Consider the following 20,833-nt stretch of genomic DNA (forward strand, 5'->3'; position numbering starts at 1 on the left):
CTCCTGGTCTTAAAATTGCACAAACAAATGCATTCATGCACAAATGCCCTTGCACAATCCAATCCGTACATAAATAATGTCTCTTTTTTGTTAGATTTCAATTGTTTGTATACTGTATATTTAAAATCTACAGTTTACTTCTAAATCTCTGCTGCACCTAAAACTGTAATTTAACTTCTACTGCGATCTACAAAAGCTGTACGAAACGAAATTTCGTTCTGTATGCACTTTGTGCATACCGAATGACAAATAAAGTTGTCTAAGTCTAAGTCTAGACATGGAGTTTTATCTCTCAAGCATGCAACATAGCCCAGTCATTCATGTTATTTTATAATTCATATGGTTAACTTTTTTATATTATTATTGTTATTATTATTACAAAGCAGAGTCTAAAATTCAGACTAAATGCTTCTTTCAGCTGCTCGTTAACAGGGTCGCTCCGGTCTGTTGTTGCAGTTGCGCGGAAGAACGTAGAGAACATGGACCCGGTTCTGAGGTCCTTCCACTAAGACTAAGAACGTAGAGAACATGGACCCGGTTCTGAAGTCCTTCCACTAAGACTAAGAACGTAGAGAACATGGACCCGGTTCTGAAGTCCTCACTAAGACTAAGAACGTAGAGAACATGGACCCGGTTCTGAAGTCCTTCCACTAAGACTAAGAATGTAGAGAACATGGACCCGGTTCTGAAGTCCTTCCACTAAGACTAAGAACGTAGAGAACATGGACCCGATTCTGAAGTCCTCACTAAGACTAAGAACGTAGAGAACATGGACCCGGTTCTGAAGTCCTTCCACTAAGACTAAGAACGTAGAGAACATGGACCCAGTTCTGAAGTCCTCACTAAGACTAAGAACGTAGAGAACATGGACCCGGTTCTGAAGTCCTCACTAAGACTAAGAACGTAGAGAACATGGACCCGGTTCTGAAGTCCTCACTAAGACTAAGAACGTAGAGAACATGGACCCGGTTCTGAAGTCCTTCCACTAAGACTAAGAATGTAGAGAACATGGACCCGGTTCTGAAGTCCTTCCACTAAGACTAAGAACGTAGAGAACATGGACCCGGTTCTGAAGTCCTCACTAAGACTAAGAACGTAGAGAACATGGACCCGGTTCTGAAGTCCTTCCACTAAGACTAAGAACGTAGAGAACATGGACCCGGTTCTGAAGTCCTTCTACCAAGACTAAGAACGTAGAGAACATGAACGCGGTTCTGAAGTCCTCACTAAGACTAAGAACGTAGAGAACATGGACCCGGTTCTGAAGTCCTCACTAAGACTAAGAACGTAGAGAACATGGACCCGGTTCTGAAGTCCTCACTAAGACTAAGAACGTAGAGAACATGGACCCGGTTCTGAATTAGCACCTAAATACATCACAGACTTGTTATCAGGGCATCAACCGTCCAGACCACTCAGGTCTTCTGGCTCCAGCCTGCTCTGCAGAACCAGAACCAGAACCAGAACCAGACATGGAGAAGCAACATTTAGTTCCTATGCTCCACTTATCTGGAACAAACTCCCAGAAAACTGTAAAATTGCTGAAAGCCTGAGTTCCTTTAAATCAAGATTAAAAACACATTTGTTTAGGATTGCCTTCAACTGTCCTAGTTAACTGAATCACTACCTTTTTGTTCTATTTTCTATCTACATTTTATTCCTACTTGCTTTTATTCTGTTTTATTTTGCTATATTTTAATCATGTAAAGCACTTTGCATTGTCCTTGTACTGAATTGTGCTATATAAATAAATTTGCCTTGCCTTGCCTTGCCTTGCCTTAAAGGGAACATCTGCTGTCAGTAGGCAGAACAGGAAGCATGGAGAGGGTGTGGTTGTGAGCTCTTTAGGGTTTTTCAGCCTGTCTCTGTCATTGCTTCACAGAACTGAGAACATGGAGATCCCGTCTGATGGTCCTCTGCTGCTCTTCCTGCTGGTGCTGCAGGTCGGAGCTCAGGAGGAGATTAAATACTTTGAGATCGGCGGGTCGCTGGTTGTAGACCCCAAGGTGTCAGGTCCGATCACCAGCCTCACCTGGAAGCACAACGGGAACATCGTGGCTGAATGGATCAAAGATAAGGTTCCGCTGGAATATCTGGGCGACTTTAAGGGTCTATCAGAGGTGGACCTGACCACCGGGGTTCTGACCATCTCCAACATGTTGAAGGCAGATGAGGGGACCTTCAATATGGAGATCAACGGCCGAGAACTCCCGGGGAGTTTCAGAGTGGTGGGGGTGAAGAATCTGCAAACAGTCATGGTTGAAGTTATGACCCCTGCAGAGTGCACCTGGGCCTCTCTCAACTGCACGCTGGAATGTGGAGGCGACTTCAGCGATGCCGGACCCGTCCAGTACTTCTGGAAGAAAGGAGACACTGGACCGTGGGAAGAGAACGAAAAGACGATCACCATTCACAACACCGAGGAAATCCTGTGCTTTAAGAGCTTCAGCTGCAAAGCGAAGAACCCCGTCAGTGAGAAGGAGAGCAACCCGGCGAAGAACCCGTTCACCAGGGATCCTTAGCGTTGAAATCTGTGGTTCTCCTGGTTCTACTGACTCCTGCTGTTGGGTTCTTTTGGCAGAACCAAAACACCTTCTGCAGGGTGTCGGAGCAGAGACAGAGAGAATTATGAAGCTTAGCTTTCCTTTCAGGAATCTGTTAATTTCCTTCTGCATCAGCTGTGTGATTCCTTCCATTTATCTGTTTTATTCAGTTCTCCCTGAGAGGCGGGGAGCCTTTATGTAACTCAGAAAATAAAAGCTTTGTTTTGAAAAGGAGAAATGAACGCATGAAGCTTGTCTGCTGGAGAAATGCCTCTGCAGCATTTTCTATACTTCTGATTTCTAAACATTGTTTTATTCCCATGTTTTTGCTGAGCATCAATAAAAACAGGAAACTCCTGGTTGTGTTTTCTTTTCTTCCTAATTTTTGTTTTGCAAATTTAAAGTGACTGTTGGTCCTCAATGAACTGGAAACCTGCCCAGGGTGTAACCCTCATGGTCTGTTTCAGATAAGGAAAGTATTTGACACTGCACTGGCTTAATGCACATATGTGGTTGATTTAACACAAAGCTGCACATAGTTATGAAAATGATTCATGGTCAGTCTGAATCTGAATAGAGTTGCATACAGTTGTGTAATATTCAATCCCCTGAGTCAGCACATTGTAGAACATCATGCAGGTCCAGCTGCACGTCTTCTGCTTTATGTCTTAACCAGCTTTGCACATCTACAGATTAAACGTTTTGCTGTGTTCCTCAGTTTTTATGCTGCGATTTGTTGACTGATGATAATCAAGATCTCTGAGGGTAGAAACAAAACAGCTGCATTTCCATACAGATTGACGTTTGCAGATAATCAGTTTATCAAAGTAAAGGAGTCTAACAACGTATCCAAAACCCCTTTTAAAGTCTATTATATGAAAACATGAATATTTATTTCTAATACCTCCTAATTAAGCACCACTTGTAGCCTATCACATAAAATTTCCACTTTAATACACTAAACTAATCTGACAAAAAGGGGAATTCTAAATTGTATAAATGCTTTAGCAAGGCATAGCCCAGTCATTAAAGTTATTCTATGAATAATGTTGGCTACTCATAATTTATATGGTTAACATTTAATATTTCTATATATATATATATATATATATATATATATATATATATATATATATATATATATATATATATATATATATAAAATTATTATTATTATTGTTATTACAAAGCACAGTCTAATATTCAGACTAAATGCTTCTTTCAGCTGTTCGTTAACAGGGTCACTCAGGTCTGTTGTTGCAGTTGCGCGGAGCGGCCGGCGGGTGTCGCTGTGAGCGTATGTGGGTCAGAATGACGTCATTGTTGGGGAATGTTAAAGATGGCGCTGGGCGGTCAGAGGAATGTTGCCGCAGCAACAAGCTGAAGGGATTTAATTAATCTTCCGACCGGCACCGAGCTCCGCTCCCCTCCACGGAGTCAACACCTGCGGTTCTGAGCGCCGGCATGAGCCCGGTAGGCCCGCCCAGACCCCGGTAACCCTGCGGCGTCTCCCCGGTTAAGATGGTAGCCGGATCCCCGGAGAACAACAGAAGCTGCTGCGGAGTTCGGCCCACCGAGCCGGAGGACCTCAGGGCCGGGGCCGGGGCGCCTGCGGCGGACTGAGGGCCCATGGAAACGCCGAAGGAGGACGGAGGCTCGGTTTCTGTGGACCTGAACGAAAACGAAGACGGGCCGGCGGGTTCGGCGGAGAAAGCGGGGCGCAGGACCCAGAAGGAGCGCAGCGGGACGCCGCCGGCCGGCGCCAGCGGGGGTCAGGCGGCCCGCAGGACCCGGGATCCGCTGGACCTGAACGGGAGGAATGCCGCCAGGGACCCGGAGATCATGCTGCTGGCTGCGGAGGACGGGTACCCCTCCGGACCGCCGGTGCCGGAGCTTTACGGCGGTCTGAACGGATTTCCCGAGCCGCCGCTGGACGCAGGAGAGGCGGGAGGAGGAGGAGGAGAACCGGCCGGGCTCCAGGTTCTGGTGTCTGCGGAGGAAGGAGAGCTCCAGGACCGCTCCGTGACTTCTCCTCCCCGCGAACAGCCCCCATGTCCGGGGAGGCTGCAGGCGGGCCGCCCGGGGGTAAACATGCCCAACGGCGGGGCGGACCTGCCGGTTCTGGACCAGAGACTGGACCGGTGGGACCTGGACGGACAGGGGGGGAAAGTGGCCAACGGCGGGGTCCACATGTTGGGTTCCGGTTCTGAGTGGCCCGGTTCCGATTACTTCCCTGCTAACAGAGACACTGATCCGGGCTCCGGGCGGAACCGGCCTCCCAGCACGGCTGACCCCATCCGGGACTCCCCCAGCCCAGAACCGAGGTCCGGTCCCCCGTCTCCCTGCCCCTCCAGTCCGCTGTGGGAGCCCAGCGCCCGGCAGGAGGACCAGGAGGCCCCCGGTGACCCCTGGGGGCCCGGTGACCCCTGGGGGCCCGGTGACCCCTGGGGGCCCGGCAGGCCGCAGAGCCTCCGGACCCAGCCCAGCGGCGCCGTGTCCCTCAGCTGTGACGCCACCCCGCTGTCCCCTGCAGAGGACGGGGGCTTTTACCTGGAGCCCCCGGCGGCGGTTCTGGAGGCCGGCCGCAGGCAGAGCGCCCCGGATAAACTGGGCCAGGAGCCCGGGGGCCCGGAGCTCCACGTCATGCCCAAGAGGTTCGGCATCGCTGAGTTCTTCACCAGGTAAGGTCCGCTTTTCAGAACCTGGATCCTTCACCACACACACAGGGTCCGGTTCACTCTGAACCGAGCAGGTCCAGAACCCTCCCTGATGGCCGTGGTTCCCATCACACCTCAGAGAACTCCAGAACACAGCCGGGCCCGGTTAGATCCACAAAGGTCCAAAAGGAGTGAGGCAGAACATCTTTAAGCTGATTTATGGCATCAGAACCGTTAACTAAGCTGATTCTGAGGTTCTGTTCAACCCGGTTCTGTTCCTTCAACTGTTCCTTTCACTCCTCTGGGTCATAGCTGAACATCCGCAGAAGCGTCCTGTAGTAGTGCTGCCATGGTTGTCACGACGACCGTCTGCTGTCACGACGACCTGCTGATGGGTCGTGCAGCAGGCTGTTTTCAGTGGAAAGTTCAGTGGAAGGAAGAAATGTGGCAGAAAACGGTGCACAAGCACTCAGAGTCGGGCTTTAGGAACCGGCCCACAGAACCAGAACCCGGCCTCCATATTCCCTCCTGAACCAGAGACACCAGCTCCTGGAGAAGAGGCCCAGAGTCCATGTTGCTGCAGGTCCACAGTGAGGTTTCAGCGGCGGTGTGGTTCTGGTCCACTGGGTTTTCTGAGGTCCAGAGTCAGAGCAGCCATCCAGCAGGATGAGCTGCATGGAGAACCAGAACCAGCACACACTGTTAAAGCTTCCTGAACGCCTCAGCAGAACCTGAGGTGGACCACCAGCTCCTGAGTGCTGGTCCGGTCCAGAACCGGTGACCCGTTGTTCTGCAGGTCCACAGCTCTGGACTAAAGTCCCGGGCTTTAGTTCTGAGCTGTGAGCCAGAACCGTCAGACCCGACAGAAATAAACGAAGAACAGAAATTACTGGAGGTTCTACCTCCTCAGCCTCCTGGTGATGTTCTGGTTCTCTGGACCTGTTCTGGGTCCAGTCTGCGTCTTTATTATTAAGATGATAAGATGTTAATTGGTGCTATAGAAATAAAATTATATTGAAAACTGAAGGTTCCCCAAACCCTTGCTTACAGCATTTTACTACAAATCAAACTGGACTTCCCATTGTCTCTCTAGCACCCAACTATGACCCATAAAAGTAGAATGGGAGGCAGACACCCCGTCTACTTTTAAGACTAATCTTAAAACTTTCCTTTTTGACAAAGCTTCTAGTCAGAGTGGCTCATGTTACCCTGAGCTACCTCTGTAGTTATGCTGCTATAGGCTTAGGCTGCTGGAGTTTTCCTCCCCACTGTCTCCTCATGCATGCTCAGTATGAGGGATTGCTGCAAAGTCCTCTTTCAGGAGGAGTGAATGCTGCAGGTCTGGTTGGTTCCTGCTTGGATGAATGTTCCTCCATGTTCTCCATCAGGAACCGGCCTGGTTCTGTTCCCTCCAGGCTGAACGGACCAGCAGACCCGGTCCGCTGGTCTTCAGGCCCGTTAGAGACGTTTCCAGAACCAGACTTAACCCGACGGTCCTGCAGACGGAGGCGGGCATAGACGTCCTCTGTGCCGGGTTCTGTCTGCTGATTAGATTTGGTGTTCTGCTGTAACATCGGCACCGGCCCGGTTAGCCGATTGTTGACCTGAAACATCTGCTGCTTCTCTCAGAACCGTTTGGACCGAAGGCTCTGGGCTGCAGTAATCATCAGCCTCTCAGGTTCTGAACATAAATAGTAACGTAAATAGTCGGTAAAATCCACACCAAGTGAAATAAGATGTTACTATAACCATTAAATCAGAACTTTAAGCGGTTCTGATCGTTAGGAGGCCAAAGTTCTGCTCCTGGAGGAGAAATAAAAACGTAGAAAAACTTTAATTTATCTGATCTGACACAAAGCAGCACGATGTGTTTCAGCCTCCTGGTTCTGGTTCTGATTGGGTCCAGGCTGAGGGGCAAACAGCTGACTCAGCGGGTTCAACTTCCCTGTTTCTGATCCGGTTCTGCTTCTCCTCTTGCATCACAACCACAGGAGAGACAAACAGAACCCGCTTCAAACCAGCAGAACCTCAGCTGGCGCCGCTCCTGCTCTAAACGGGCCAGGAGTCCAACAGAACCGCCTCTGACCTGAACACGTTTCATTAATCAAAGCGTGGCTGGGTTTGGTTCTGAGCCTCTTCCACGGCCATGATTTGGGTTAACGGGTCTCTGCGGTTCTCCACAGGGTCCGCGGCCCTTCATGGCCCCGCGGGCCCCGGATCTGGGTCCAGCAGAACCTCTCTGGTCCGATCTGGGCTCAGAGAAGGGTGTCGCTGTCGGGTCGTCCTTCAGGGGAAATCGTCCTGCTGAGTCGGACGGTAAAAGTGTCGACCCGTCAGCGTTTGGGCCAGAACCTGAGGCAGCAGGTCCAGAACCTGAGGCAGCAGGTTCTGGTCCTGAGGCAGCAGGTTCTGGACCTGAGGCAGCAGGTTCTGGTCCTGAGGCAGCAGGTTCTGGACCGCAGCTGTTGCTCAACCTCCTCCTTTAAGGAAGTGAAATCTCTGCAGCTGTTACTCTGACATCAGTCCTGAAATGAAACGTTGGCAGAAAACAGACAGGAAGTGACACCAGCTCTGGTTCTGGTTCTGGTTCTAGAGTTAAACATTTTAACTGTTTCTGATTAAAGGTTCTCTGACTGTAAAACTTAATACAGTCTTCTAAACGTCTGGTACCATCAGAACCAGAACCTTTGTAGTGAGCTGTTGTTCCTGTCATGGTAAAATGGGACATATAGTAATAGTAATATAATAGTAATAGTAATATAATAGTAATAGTAATATAATAGTAATAGTAATATAATAGTAATAGTAATATAATAGTAATAGTATGTTCTGTTAAAATGAGGGACGGCTCGTTGTAGCCGTGGTTCCAGACCCAAACGGACTCACCAGAACCTCTGTGGGTTCTGCAGCTTCCTGATCCGGTTAACCATCATTTCTCCATTTCCTGTGGGGAGGATCTGCTTCAGGGATCTAATCACTGGAGACATAATTAACTGGGAGGACGATGAAGACGAGCTGCCAGGAGGAGGAAGAGTTTCTGGAGACGGACTGGGTTCTGCTGATGTTTATCAAATTCTGTCTGATCCGAGCAGATTTAGATTTAGACAAACTTTATTGTCCTTTTGGATCCACAAATGTTTCTTCTGCTCTTTATTAGGGCTGAACGATTTTGGAAAATAATCTAATTGCGATTTTTTTTTTCTTAAAATTGCGATTTAATGCGATTGTTTTTTTTTTTTTACAGTTTAATTTATCATGTTTTTTTTAAACATATACAAACAACAAATCAATTTGTTTCCCTGCTGTGCAGATTAGTTGCATCTAAACTCAGAGCAGAAATGATTGTGTTCTGCCTACAATTTTGACTTTTCTCTGCATTAACCACAAGCAACAAAAATGGCCTCTAAATAAAGACATTTGTAAACAAGGACTATTTAAAACAAGAACTTTTAATGTTTCTATTAATCAGAATATTATTCAAGAGAACAGCTTTTAGTTGATTTGGACATCAATCTTTGTTGAACATAAAGTGCAACCAACAAGCAAGTCTATGTATTAAACTGATTGACCTGTACTTAATGCTATGTATGATTATAAAAACTCTAAAACAAGTAATAAAATTAGATTATCTCACTGCTGCAACTGTCTTCCCTTCCATGTGGAGGCAAACCCACTTTAAACATTTTACCAACACCTAATGGACGTGTCTAATTCCCTGATTGTTACATAGCCAAAAATTGCAGACTCTGCGATTTGGAAATTGTGTATTTTTAAATATTAAAAATGCGATTAATTGTTCAGCCGTACTCTTTATCGTCATTAAATCACATTATTTAAATGTTTTCCGTCTCTTTCAGGAGCCTGTTTGCTAGGAAACCCAAAGAGTCCAAGGCAGCGTCCCACAATGCAACGGGGTGGCGCCTCTTTACCAGGACAGACGCCAGAGAGGAGGATGCCAGACCAGAGGCAGCGTGCTCAACGGCTCCTCAGCAGGTTGGTGGTTCACATCCTGACCTTCTAACCACGTCTCTGTCCCTGAGAGGCTGAGAGAAACTCCGTCAGAGGAAGTTCGTCTCCCAGGAGGATCTGAAACGTTCTGCAGAGGTTCTTCTGCTACCTGGTTATGTGAGGCGTCCCACAGGGGCCGGGTCCTCGGCCCGCTTTGCTTTCCTCTAATTCCCTGCTGGGGTGGTTTATAAAGCTGGCGTACGCAGCAAATGAAGCATTCCTACACCACCTTCCATGCAGGATCTATTAAAAAGAATGCTGAGGGGAAAATGTGTCGTCCTCACGGTTCTGAGCCGCTCATTTAGAGACGCACAGACTCAGCAGGTTCTACATCCAGCCTTTAGAACAGTTTTCTCTAAACAAGTTCTTTTAACGTGAACAACAGGGGACGATGTTTGAAGAAAGCTCATCAATAAGGTGGAAATCATATTGATCGCTGGCAATAATTATCAAAGAAAAACACATATTTTTAAGTGCAGCCCTGACCATTTTATGCTGTTGCTTAGCGACCAGTTTATAGATAAAGAACAAACACTGAATTCAAACTCAGCCCTATATTCAACCAACTTTATACTGAAACTGGAAATTTTAGTAAAAAGAAAAATAACGCGTGCTCTCTGACCTCTGAGGAGGCGGAGCTTGGTCCCTGGGTCTGTGCTCTGATTGGCTGGGAGGATGTAACGATGTAATATTAACCTACATGATAGGCTAGAAGGAAAACTGACTTTTTTTTCCTATCGCTCCACATCGATGGATAAATGTTATTAAATTATCGTTTAGCGGACGTCTGCGCTGATTTTAAAACCTTTAATAAACTCCTCTCATGGTTTCTTTAGTTTTTCTCCAGTTTAGGTTTTCTGTTGTCTCTGTGAATTAGTTTTAAACTCTCTGGATGTTTGTGTGTGGCTGCAGCCACCAGAGCAGAGGAAATGGACCTTGAGCAAGGCACTGATCCACACTCCCCCTACAGAACCAACGCAGAAGAACGTTAGAACGTCATCGTTATGGTATTTAATGACCAGTAGCAGCTGTAGGTCTCTGGCTCTGGTTCTGGCTCTGGGTCCAGGACGACCCGTCTGGAAGTCTGAGCAGAACCGAAGACGCTGCAGTAAATCCAGAACGTCATGTGATCCTCAGTCTGCTGCTGGTTCTGCTGCTGGTTCTGCTGCTGGTTCTGCTGCTGGTTCTGAAGCTTCATCTGGAGAACAGCTGCTGGTCCTCATTGGGTTTCTTTCCTCACATTGATGTCATCCTGCATCTGTTTTTGCTGGACGGGCTGGAAAGTGGATTTAGTGTGTGTGGTTGCTAAGCAACGTCCTGCTGTTGACGAGGCAGAGACGAGGACATCCTCCTCTTCCTCCTCCTCCTCCTCTTCCTCCTCCTCCTCCTCCTCTTCCTCCTCCTCCTCTTCCTCCTCCTCCTCCTCAGACACAGAATGGCCGCCGTGGCTCTCCCCGGCCGCTGACAGCCGCGGGCGTTTCTCGGCTCACATGATCCACATGTGGCTCGGCTCAGAGCGGCCGACCCGTGGAGGATCAGAACCGCGGTGCCGGTCCAGATGGAATTCTGATCACGAGTTCTGACCTTAACGGTCCATAAACCTAGGAGGTCGGTTCTTTTGGACTCCAAACACACCAGGTTTTTATCTTCCAGCTTTTCTGCAGGTTTAGGGTTGGGTCCGGTTCTGGTTCTGACCCGCTGGAACCCGAGCTGTAGAGCAGGTTCTGTTTGGGGGAGCAGGGAGAGTCTGTCTGAGCCGGGTCAGTGGAGGTTGGTTCTGATCCAGAGACCCATGTGGACCGGACCGTCTGACCTCGTCCTCAGTCCTGTCCAGAATACGGACCAATCCTGCTTCAGGAACATCGGTCAGAACCGCTGGAGTCTGGCCGCTTTATCACTTCCTGTGGTTCCGTCTTCACGGTCCAGAACACGGACCCGTCTGTCCACGGTACCGCTCTGTGACGGGTGGGTTCCTGTGGAGACGCCTGTCTGACCCTGCAGACGGGTCCGTTGATCCCTGCGGTTCTAGGAGCTGCTGATGGTTCTGGTTCTGAGGCTTCAGGTAGAACCGGATCAGTGGGATTCTGCATCTCGGGTCGTGACGGTTGCTGGTTAACGGGGCTTGTTGCCCTGGTCCTGGCAGCTCAGCAGATTTAGGCGTCTTCATCAGATGCCTGAATTGTTCGGGCGTCTGATGAAGACGCCTAAATCTGGACAGCAGCCATTGGACCCGGTACCTCCTGCAGACCATAGACATAATCTATGTAGATTCCTGGTTAAGCGGGTTCTGCCTCTGCTGTGATGAGTCGGAGCGTCCGCCATGTTGGATGTGGCAAATCTGCAGTTACTCAGTCACTTAAACATTATCAGAGGGACTTTAATCTCAGAACATACTTTATATTCGTAATATTTTTATTACGTTTATTTTCGTATTGCTTTGGCTTTATTTTCCTGACTTTATACTCGTAAAGAATAAAAATAATTAAAATAATCTAACCTGGCCCTATTACTCCAGGAGTGAAATAATTCTGCAAACTGTGACTATTCTGGAAATGTTCCCCCTTAATTCTCATAATATTACCTCTTTTGTCTGTTTTTGTTACTTTATTGTCCTAGGACTTTTTTTCTCATATTAGTATGAGAAAAAATGTGACACGGTTTAATGAAACATTGAAGATCTCAATGTTTAACCATCGTGGTGTCTGGTTGTATCTCCCGGTTGTATCTCCTGGTTGTATCTCCCGGTTGTATCTCCTGGTTGTGTCTCCCGGTTGTATCTCCTGGTTGTGTCTCCTGGTTGTATCTCCTGGTTGTATCTCCTGGTTGTATCTCCTGGTTGTGTCTCCTGGTTGTGTCTCCTGGTTGTATCTCCTGGTTGTATCTCCTGGTTGTATCTCCTGGTTGTATCTCCTGGTTGTATCTCCTGGTTGTATCTCCTGGTTGTATCTCCTGGTTGTATCTCCTGGTTGTATCTCCTGGTTGTATCTCCTGGTTGTATCTCCCGGTTGTATCTCCCGGTTGTATCTCCCGGTTGTATCTCCTGATGGGAGCAGCTGAGGCTCCCCCTGCTGGCCGGGGTCAGCACTGCAGGCATAAAGGCTCCAGTGTTGGAGCTGCAGCTGCTCCTCTGTTCATTGTGCCGCCCACACCCTTCACCACAGACAGGGCCTTTCATGAGGGGCCGTGTGCTCGTTAACATGCACCCTGCAGTCACGGAGCGGTTCTGAGTGGGCCCGGCTGATGATCCGGACCTGACGGTACCGCAGGGACCGGTTTAATGTCACGGTTAATCCGTTTTAACTAACATCTGGCTGCTGTCCTCCACGTTACTCTGATTAAACCCTTCCTGCTGCCTGAGGATGAAAACCTGGAGGAGTTTAGGAACTGTTAGAACCACGCAGAACCCAGCTGATTGGCTGGGTTTGAGCTGAACCGAGCTGAGCTCTGGGTCTCAACCACAGACATATATACGTAGACGCGTCATAGAGCGCAGGTTCGTCACCGCCATATTGTATGTGGCAGAAAAAAGTTGAGTTCTGTTATTGTGAATGTGGATCAGAGAAGATGCCTCATTCCTGTGCTGCAATAAATACACACACACATATATATATATATATATATATATATATATATATATATATATATATATATATATATATATATATATATATATATATTTGTGTGTATATGTGTTATGAATATAAGGATCAATTTGTTAAATCTAAACATTGTGGTCTTCATTATTTCATAAAACCGTGTCACATGTGAACCTTTAGGAACAGACTTTTTGGGTGAGTATTAAAGAGGTAAAATTAATAAAATGAGAAAAAAAAGTCCTAGGTCAATAAAGTAAAAATAAACAAACATGTTATGATAAAAACATCATATTATGAGAATTAAGGGGGAACATTTCCCAGGGTTTCCCGCAGCGCTATCTTGGCGTGGCGGCCGCCTCGCCAAACTCACGCCCCCGCCACGCCAACGTTCAAAAAAAAAAAAAAAAAAGTGTGACGTTAACACGCGCGTGCGTGAATGGCAGGGAAAAAACACATGGATACCCCCCGCTCCGCGAGTCGGTCCGCGGAAAGCGTGTCGTCCCCCCCCCCCCCCCCCCCCCCCCCCCAAACTTACGCCTCGCCTAATCAAATTCCTGCGGGAAACACTGTTTCCAGAATAATCAGTTTGCAGAATTATTTCACTCCTGGAGTAATAGGGCCAAGTTAGATTATTTTAAATATTTTTATTCTTTAGGAGAATAAATTCGGGAGAATGAAGCTAAAGGGGTACGAAAATAAACTTGTAATATTACAAAAACAAAAATACTACGAATATAAAGTATATTCAGAGATTAAAGTCCCTCTGATACTGTTTAAGTGGCTGAGTAACTGCAGATTTGCCACATTAAAGATGGCGGACGCTCTGACGCATCGCAGCACAGGCAGAACCCGCCCAATGACGCGTCTACTCCACTGAGCTATATTATACACTGGAGTGCTAATCACCGTCTGTTTGAACGAGTCGCTTTGAAGCCACCAGCCGCCATATTGGTACTCCCTATTTCCCCCCAGTAACTAGGGAATATGTGCGCTACAGCATCGAATAACGAGGATTTTCTCATGTTCAGGGGGGCTTAAGACTTTTAAAATGTCAAATGTCATATACTTTTATGTTATGTTCTAAAACTATCAAGTACTGAAAAGGTAATGTGCTGAAATATTTTGCATTTTATTTATTGAAATATCTATATATATATATAACATTTATAAATATATAAATAACAATATGCAAAAACATATATTTACATATATGTGTACATATATATATATATATATATATATATATATATATATATATATATATATATATATATATATATATATATATATATATACATATACACATACTTATATATACATATATATATATTTAATATGAATAACATGTAAAGGATTTCTGCCCCTAATTTCCTAGTAGTTGACAGTGTTAGTACATCCACTGACTGTAGAATTACCTGTGAAACGTTTTCACTCAGCCAGAAAACTGCTTGTTGTTGCAACTAAATCCTATGGGATTCTGTGAGAGTAGGGAGGAGCAAGATGGCGGCCAGTGACTTCAGTTTTTCGGCAAAATCAGCACTCCAGTGTATTATATAGCTCAGTGGTCTACTCTTATATTATGTCTATGGTTAAACCCCTTCCTCCTCTTTTGTCCCCAGCAGGAGGACGAGCAGAAGGACTCGTGTCCACAGCGCCCCCCGGTGGCGGCAGCGAGGAGGAAGAACCTGGAGTTTGAGCCTCTGTCCACCACAGCCCTGATCCTGGAGGACCGGCCGTCGTGAGTCTCTCTGCGACCCGCTGCAGCCGCCCAGCAGCAGACGGCGACCCGCTGACCTTCTTCTTCTTCTTCTTCTTCTTCTTCTTCTTCTTCTGTCCCTCAGGAACCTGCCGGCCAAGTCTGAGGAGGAGACGCAGCGGCACAAGCAGGAGTACGAGGAGATGGTGGCAGGAGCCAAGAGGAGAGGTGGGTCTGCTGTCCCCCCGGCTGGTCCCCTTCAGGCCGGTTTAGTCCAAGAGGCGGTTCTGATGGGTTCTGATGGGTTCTGCGGGCCCAGCCGCTGGTTCTGAACAGAAATGTCCGCTGTGTCCCTCAGAGATGAAGGAAGCCCAGAAGAAGAAGCGTCAGATGAAGGAGAGACACCGGCAGGAGGACAGCATCTCCAGCGCCATGGTGACCTGGAACAGCGAGATCCTGCCGCACTGGGACTCCATGTAGGTGGTGACGGTGCGGCGCCGCCCGGAGCGGGTCGGTTCTGGTCGGTTCTGGTCGGTTCTGGTCGGTTCTGGTCGGCTCACGGTGTCTCTGTGTCATCCAGGAAGGGGACGAGGCGGGTCAGGGAGCTGTGGTGGCAGGGACTTCCCCCCGGGGTGCGAGGCCGGGTGTGGAGCCTGGCCATCGGGAACGAGCTCAACATCACGCCAGGTACCGGTTCTGTTCCAGGTTCTGTTCCAGGTTCTGTTCCAGGCGCCGGAGGAGTCGGGTCGTCACGGTTCTGTTTGTCTCCCCCCCCGCAGAGCTGTATGAAATCTTCCTGTCCAGAGCCAAGGAGAAGTGGAGGAGCTACAGCGAGACCAGCTCCGTCAACGACAACGAGAGCGGTACCGCAGTCGGACCAGAACCGTCCTCCGCTGACGGGTTCTTCCGGGCCGTAACGGTTCTGCTGTGTTTCTCTGGTAGACGGAGGAGCTTCGCTGGCCGACAGGGAGTCCAGTCTGGACCTCATCAAGCTGGACATCTCCAGAACCTTCCCGTCTCTCTTCATCTTCCAGAAGGTGACGGTTCTGCAGCAGGTCCGACGGGTCAGCAGGAGGAGGTTCTGGAGGTTCTGACGGTTCTGTGTTGTCTCTGCAGGGCGGTCCGTACCACGACCTGCTGCACAGCGTGCTGGGAGCGTACACCTGCTACCGACCCGACATCGGCTACGTGAGTCCGGCCCGCCCAGGGTTCTAAACGGACCTGTTGGTTCTACACGGACCTGTTGGTTCTAAACGGGCCTGTTGGTTCTACACGGACCTGTTGGTTCTAAACGGACCTGCTGGTTCTACACGGTCCTGTTGGTTCTACACGGGCCTGCTGGTTCTACACGGACCTGTTGGTTCTAAACGGACCTGTTGGTTCTACACGGACCTGTTGGTTCTACACGGGCCTGCTGGTTCTAAACGGACCTGCTGGTTCTAAACGGACCTGTTGGTTCTAAACGGGCCTGCTGGTTCTACACGGTCCTGTTGGTTCTACACGGGCCTGTTGGTTCTAAACTGGCCCGTTGGTTCTACACGGGCCTGGTTCTTAACGGACCTGTTGGTTCTACACGGACCTGGTTCTAAACGGCCCTGTTGGTTCTAAACGGGCCTGCTGGTTCTAAACGGACCTGTTGGTTCTACACGGACCTGTTGGTTCTAAGGTTCTACACGGACCTGTTGGTTCTACACGGGCCTGCTGGTTCCAAGGTTCTACATGGGCCTGTTGGTTCTACACAGACCTGCGGGTTCTAAAGTTCTACACGGGCCTGCTGGTTCTACACGGGCCTGTTGGTTCTAAACGGGCCTCCTGGTTCTAAGGTTCTAAACAGGCCTGCTGGTTCTACACGGACCTGTTGGTTCTAAACGGGCCTGCTTGTTCTAAAGTTCTACACGGGCCTGCTGGTTCTAAGGTTCTACACGGGCCTGCTAGTTCTAAGGTTCTAAACGGGCCTGTTGGTTCTAAACGGGCCTACTGGTTCTAAGGTTCTAAACAGGCCTGCTGGTTCTACACGGGCCTGTTGGTTCTAAACGGGCCTGCTGGTTCTAAAGTTCTACACGGGCCTGCTGGTTCTACACGGGCCTGTTGGTTCTAAACGGGCCTGCTTGTTCTAAAGTTCTACACGGGCCTGCTGGTTCTAAGGTTCTACACGGGCCTGCTAGTTCTAAGGTTCTAAACGGGCCTGTTGGTTCTAAACGGGCCTACTGGTTCTAAGGTTCTAAACAGGCCTGCTGGTTCTACACGGGCCTGTTGGTTCTAAACGGGCCTGCTTGTTCTAAAGTTCTACACGGGCCTGCTGGTTCTAAGGTTCTACACGGGCCTGCTAGTTCTAAGGTTCTAAACGGACCTGCTGGTTCTAAACGGACCTGCTGGTTCTAAGGTTCTAAACGGGCCTACTGGTTCTAAGGTTCTAAACAGGCCTGCTGGTTCTACACGGGCCTGTTGGTTCTAAACGGGCCTGCTGGTTCTAAAGTTCTTCACGGGCCTGCTGGTTCTAAGGTTCTACACGGGCCTGCTAGTTCTAAGGTTCTAAACGGGCCTACTGGTTCTAAGGTTCTAAACAGGCCTGCTGGTTCTACACGGGCCTGTTGGTTCTAAACGGGCCTGCTTGTTCTAAAGTTCTACACGGGCCTGCTGGTTCTAAGGTTCTACACGGGCCTGCTAGTTCTAAGGTTCTAAACGGACCTGCTGGTTCTAAACGGACCTGCTGGTTCTAAACGGACCTGCTGGTTCTAAATGGAACGGGTTCAAAACGGACCTGCGGGTTCTGAACGGCCCAAGTTCTAAACGGGCCTGTTGGTTCTAAACGGACCAAGTTCATGAACAGACCGGGTCCTAAATGGACCGGTTCTGAACGGACCGGGTTCTGAACGGCCCGGGTTCTGAATGGAACGGGTTCTTAATGGACCGACAGGACTTAAACAAACTGGGTCCTAAATGGACTGGGTTCTGAACGGACCAAGTTCTGAACTGACCGGTTCTGAACGGGCCTGTTGGTTCTGAACGGACCAGGTTCTGAACGGACCGGGTTCTGAACGGACCGGGTTCTGAACTGACCGGTTCTGAACGGACCGGGTTCTGAACGGACCAAGTTCTGAACTGATCGGTTCTGAACGGACCGGACCCGCCCATGGACTCAGGCTGCGTGTGTTTCAGGTCCAGGGGATGTCGTTCATTGCTGCGGTTCTGATCCTGAACCTGGAGGAGGCCGAAGCCTTCATCACCTTCGCCAACCTGCTGAACAAACCCTGCCAGATGGCCTTCTTCAGAGTGGACCACGATCTGGTACCGAGCCGCCCGTTCCTCCACCCTCAGGTCCACCAGAACCTTCAGCCTCGCTCACCTCTGCTTCTCTGTCCAGATGCTGAAGTACTTCACAGCCTTTGAGATCTTCTTCGAGGAGAACCTGCCGCAGCTCTTCAGCCACTTCCAGACCAACAGCCTGACCCCTGACCTCTACCTGATCGACTGGTGAGTGGGTCAGCACCAGCCTCAGAACCGGGCTTCTCTGGTTCTGACCATCTGAAGCTGCTTTGTTTAGCTGTAGCTAGCCACTGTAGCGGCGCTGCCAGACGCACCTTAAGCTGTCAATGGGCCCGGGTCACACTCCCCCAGGCTCTGATGCTTGAGTTCTGGTTCCGTTTGGGTCGAATCGTTTTTACAGCCCGGTGGAACCGTTAGATCAGATACTGAAAGCCCTCTGCTCTGAAGCAGCCGTGCTGCTGTTCGCTCCAGCTTTCGCCACCGGTTGGCAATGTTCCGTTTGGCAAGTAAATGTCAGAGCTAGCAAGCTAGCTGCCACATGGCGAGTAAATGTCAGAGCTAGCTAGATGCCACATGGCGAGTAAATGTCAGAGCTAGCTAGCTAGCAGCCACATGGCGAGTAAATGTCAGAGCTAGCTAGCTAGCAGCCACATGGCGAGTAAATGTCAGAGCTAGCTAGCAGCCACATGGCGAGTAAATGTCAGAGCTAGCTAGCTAGCTGCCACATGGCGAGTAAATGTCAGAGCTAGCTAGCAGCCACATGGCGAGTAAATGTCAGAGCTAGCTAGCTAGCTGTCACATGGCGAGTAAATGTCAGAGCTAGCTAGCTGCCACATGGCGAGTAAATGTCAGAGCTAGCTAGCTAGCTGCCACATGGCGAGTAAATGTCAGAGCTAGCTAGCTGCCACATGGCGAGTAAATATCAGAGCTAGCAAGCTAGCTGCCACATGGGGAGTAAACGTTAGCACCAAATAAATTGTGTTTTTCAGTCGTCAGTTGGGTGGAGGCTTCTCTGTGTTCCTCTGTTGTCAGCTCGTGTGACAACAAACGCACACGTACACAAACGTGATGTGACTACAGCAGCTACGTCATGTCCGTCTGTTAACAGCTAGCGCTTAGCTCAGGCTAATTACGTAGCGGGATTACGTGGAGATATTTAGCAGGAGTTGGTCAGGATTAATAATTTGCCCGGTAAAAAATACTCTTGGCCGGTTGATCCTTACATCTAGCGGCCAACTTGGCCGTTGAATCAAGAAGTTAATTTAAGAAACTGTCTGAAAGATCGCACCGTGCTGCCATGATAGCAGGTAGTCCTGCTAAGGAGGTTGCTCTGCAGAAAGGGAGCTAAAAGTGAGTCAAATCTCCCTGAAATTAGTGTATTTGTCCCAAATGTGAGCAGCTAAAGAAGAATCAGTGTTTGACCCTAAAATAAGATAAGTAGATATTCTGCTACTGAAATTGAACGATGGAGACGAGTTGTTCCTGTTTTAACTGCATAAATGTGATTCCAGTGGCAGATTGTTTGAACTTGCTGCTCAGAGGACAGACTCTAATTTCAAAATGGTTTAATTTACCTGTGGTTCCCTTTCTGCAGTCTGAGGTTATTTATCTGCTTCTGACCCACAGAACTGTTTGCAGTGCCATCTGGGGAATTAGATCCATTTCTGGGCTAAAATCTCAGTTTTGTTATAGTCAGTAGAACCTGATTGGTTCAGATGAAAGTGTCTAACATTTTGTTTTATGTTCAGGAATTCAGATTACGATATAATAATATTTAAAATTTAAACTCTAGAGCTAAAGGCTGCAGGTTGCCTCCCAGCCCGTTAAACCGTCCCGCTGGACGGCGGTCGCGGCGAGGATGAGGGGGTTTCCTGGTTCCGCTGTAACAGACTGATCTCTTGGTCCAGGATCTTCACGCTGTACAGCAAGTCGCTGCCTCTGGACGTGGCGTGCCGGGTGTGGGACGTGTTCTGCAGAGACGGCGAGGAGAGCCTGTTCCGGACCGGGCTGGGCATCCTGCGGCTGTTCGAGGACGTCCTCATGCAGATGGACTTCATCCACATCGCTCAGTTCCTGACGCGCCTGCCCGACGACCTGCAGCCGCAGACGCTCTTTACGGCCATGGCCAACACGCACATGATCAGCCGGAACCGCCGCTGGGCTCAGGTGAGCACCGGCGCCGGTCCCGTGGCGCTGGATCTGCTTCCTGGTGTTAAAAGGCCGTTTCCTGTTCCAGGTGTTCTCTGCCGTGATGAAGGATGGAAACGGGAAAGAGGCGGAGAAAGCCGGCAGCCCGGCCCTGAGGAGCTAACGCTGCGTTCCAACGCCGTGAAGCTGGACGCTGAAGCCAGAGACCCTTCTGTGGGGGAAACGACCCGCCAGAACCCGGGTCATTGGAACCCACCCACAGTTTTCCTGCAGAGGAATCTATAGGTTCCTGGATCTATAGGTTCCTGGGTGTATAGGTCCCTGGGTGTATAGGTCCCTGGATCTATAGGTTGCTGGATCTATAAATTCCTGGCTCCATAGGTTCCTGGATCTATAGGTTCCCGAATCTATAAATTCCTGGCTCTATAGGTCTCTGGGTGTATTGGTTCCTGGATCTATAGGTCCCTGGATCTATAGGTCCCTGGATCTATAGATTCCTGGATCTATAGGTCCCTGGATCTATAGGTCCCTGGATCTATAGGTCCCTGGATCTATAGGTTCCTGGATCTATAAATTCCTGGCTCTATAGGTTCCTGGATCTATAGGTTCCCGAATCTATAAATTCCTGGCTCTATAGGTCCCTGGATCTATAGATTCCTGGATCTATAGGTCCCTGGATCTATAGATTCCTGAATACATAGGTCCCCGGATCTATAGGTTCCTGGATTTAAAGGTTTCTGGATCTATAGATACCTGAATCTATAGGTCCCTGGATCCATAAGTTCCTGGATCTATAGGTCCCTGGATCCATATGTTCATGGATATATAGGTTCCTGGATCTATAGGTCTTTGGGTGTATAGGTCCCTGGATTTATAGGTTCTGAGATTCCTGGATTTAAAGATTCCCACATCTATAGA

General features: G+C 48.8%; 2 protein-coding genes and 1 long non-coding RNA gene across 10 annotated transcripts; 2 read left to right on the forward strand and 1 right to left on the reverse strand.

The window, feature by feature from the left end:
* The first annotated feature begins 1,848 nt into the window (after window positions 1-1,848).
* LOC105922569 lies at window positions 1,849-2,902 on the forward strand. Its single transcript, XM_012858463.3, has one exon. It carries the CDS (start codon window positions 1,893-1,895, stop codon window positions 2,520-2,522), a length of 630 nt encoding a protein of 209 aa, XP_012713917.2. The 5' UTR covers window positions 1,849-1,892; the 3' UTR covers window positions 2,523-2,902.
* Window positions 2,903-3,848: 946 nt separating this feature from the next.
* LOC105922570 (TBC1 domain family member 12) lies at window positions 3,849-20,807 on the forward strand. 7 transcript variants are annotated; one of them, XR_004927731.1, is made up of 14 exons: window positions 3,849-5,224; window positions 9,058-9,193; window positions 14,424-14,542; window positions 14,646-14,728; window positions 14,859-14,976; window positions 15,081-15,187; window positions 15,280-15,363; window positions 15,443-15,537; window positions 15,617-15,688; window positions 17,660-17,788; window positions 17,865-17,974; window positions 19,675-19,933; window positions 20,004-20,504; window positions 20,761-20,807. XR_004927731.1 is itself a non-coding variant. In XM_036126836.1 (13 exons), the coding sequence occupies exons 1-13, from the start codon at window positions 4,173-4,175 to the stop codon at window positions 20,076-20,078; spliced, it is 2,439 nt and encodes an 812-aa protein (XP_035982729.1). In that variant the 5' UTR covers window positions 3,849-4,172; the 3' UTR covers window positions 20,079-20,807. The 7 variants fall into 7 exon arrangements, 2 of the variants coding, with proteins under 2 accessions (XP_035982729.1, XP_035982730.1); XR_004927729.1 differs by having other exon boundaries at window positions 20,004-20,440; window positions 20,473-20,807; XR_004927730.1 differs by having other exon boundaries at window positions 20,004-20,424; window positions 20,473-20,807.
* On the reverse strand, window positions 16,020-17,653 carry LOC118557240. Of its 2 annotated transcripts, none has more exons than XR_004927735.1 (3): window positions 17,208-17,653; window positions 16,870-17,042; window positions 16,020-16,796 (listed from the first exon to the last, which is right to left on the reverse strand). It is a non-coding gene; the product is annotated as an uncharacterized LOC118557240 (long non-coding RNA). The 2 variants fall into 2 exon arrangements; XR_004927736.1 differs by having other exon boundaries at window positions 16,020-16,290; window positions 16,356-17,042.
* Window positions 20,808-20,833: the final 26 nt, after the last annotated feature.

The sequence above is a fragment of the Fundulus heteroclitus genome, chromosome 22, assembly GCF_011125445.2.
Source record: "Fundulus heteroclitus isolate FHET01 chromosome 22, MU-UCD_Fhet_4.1, whole genome shotgun sequence".
Lineage (NCBI taxonomy): Eukaryota > Metazoa > Chordata > Actinopteri > Cyprinodontiformes > Fundulidae > Fundulus > Fundulus heteroclitus.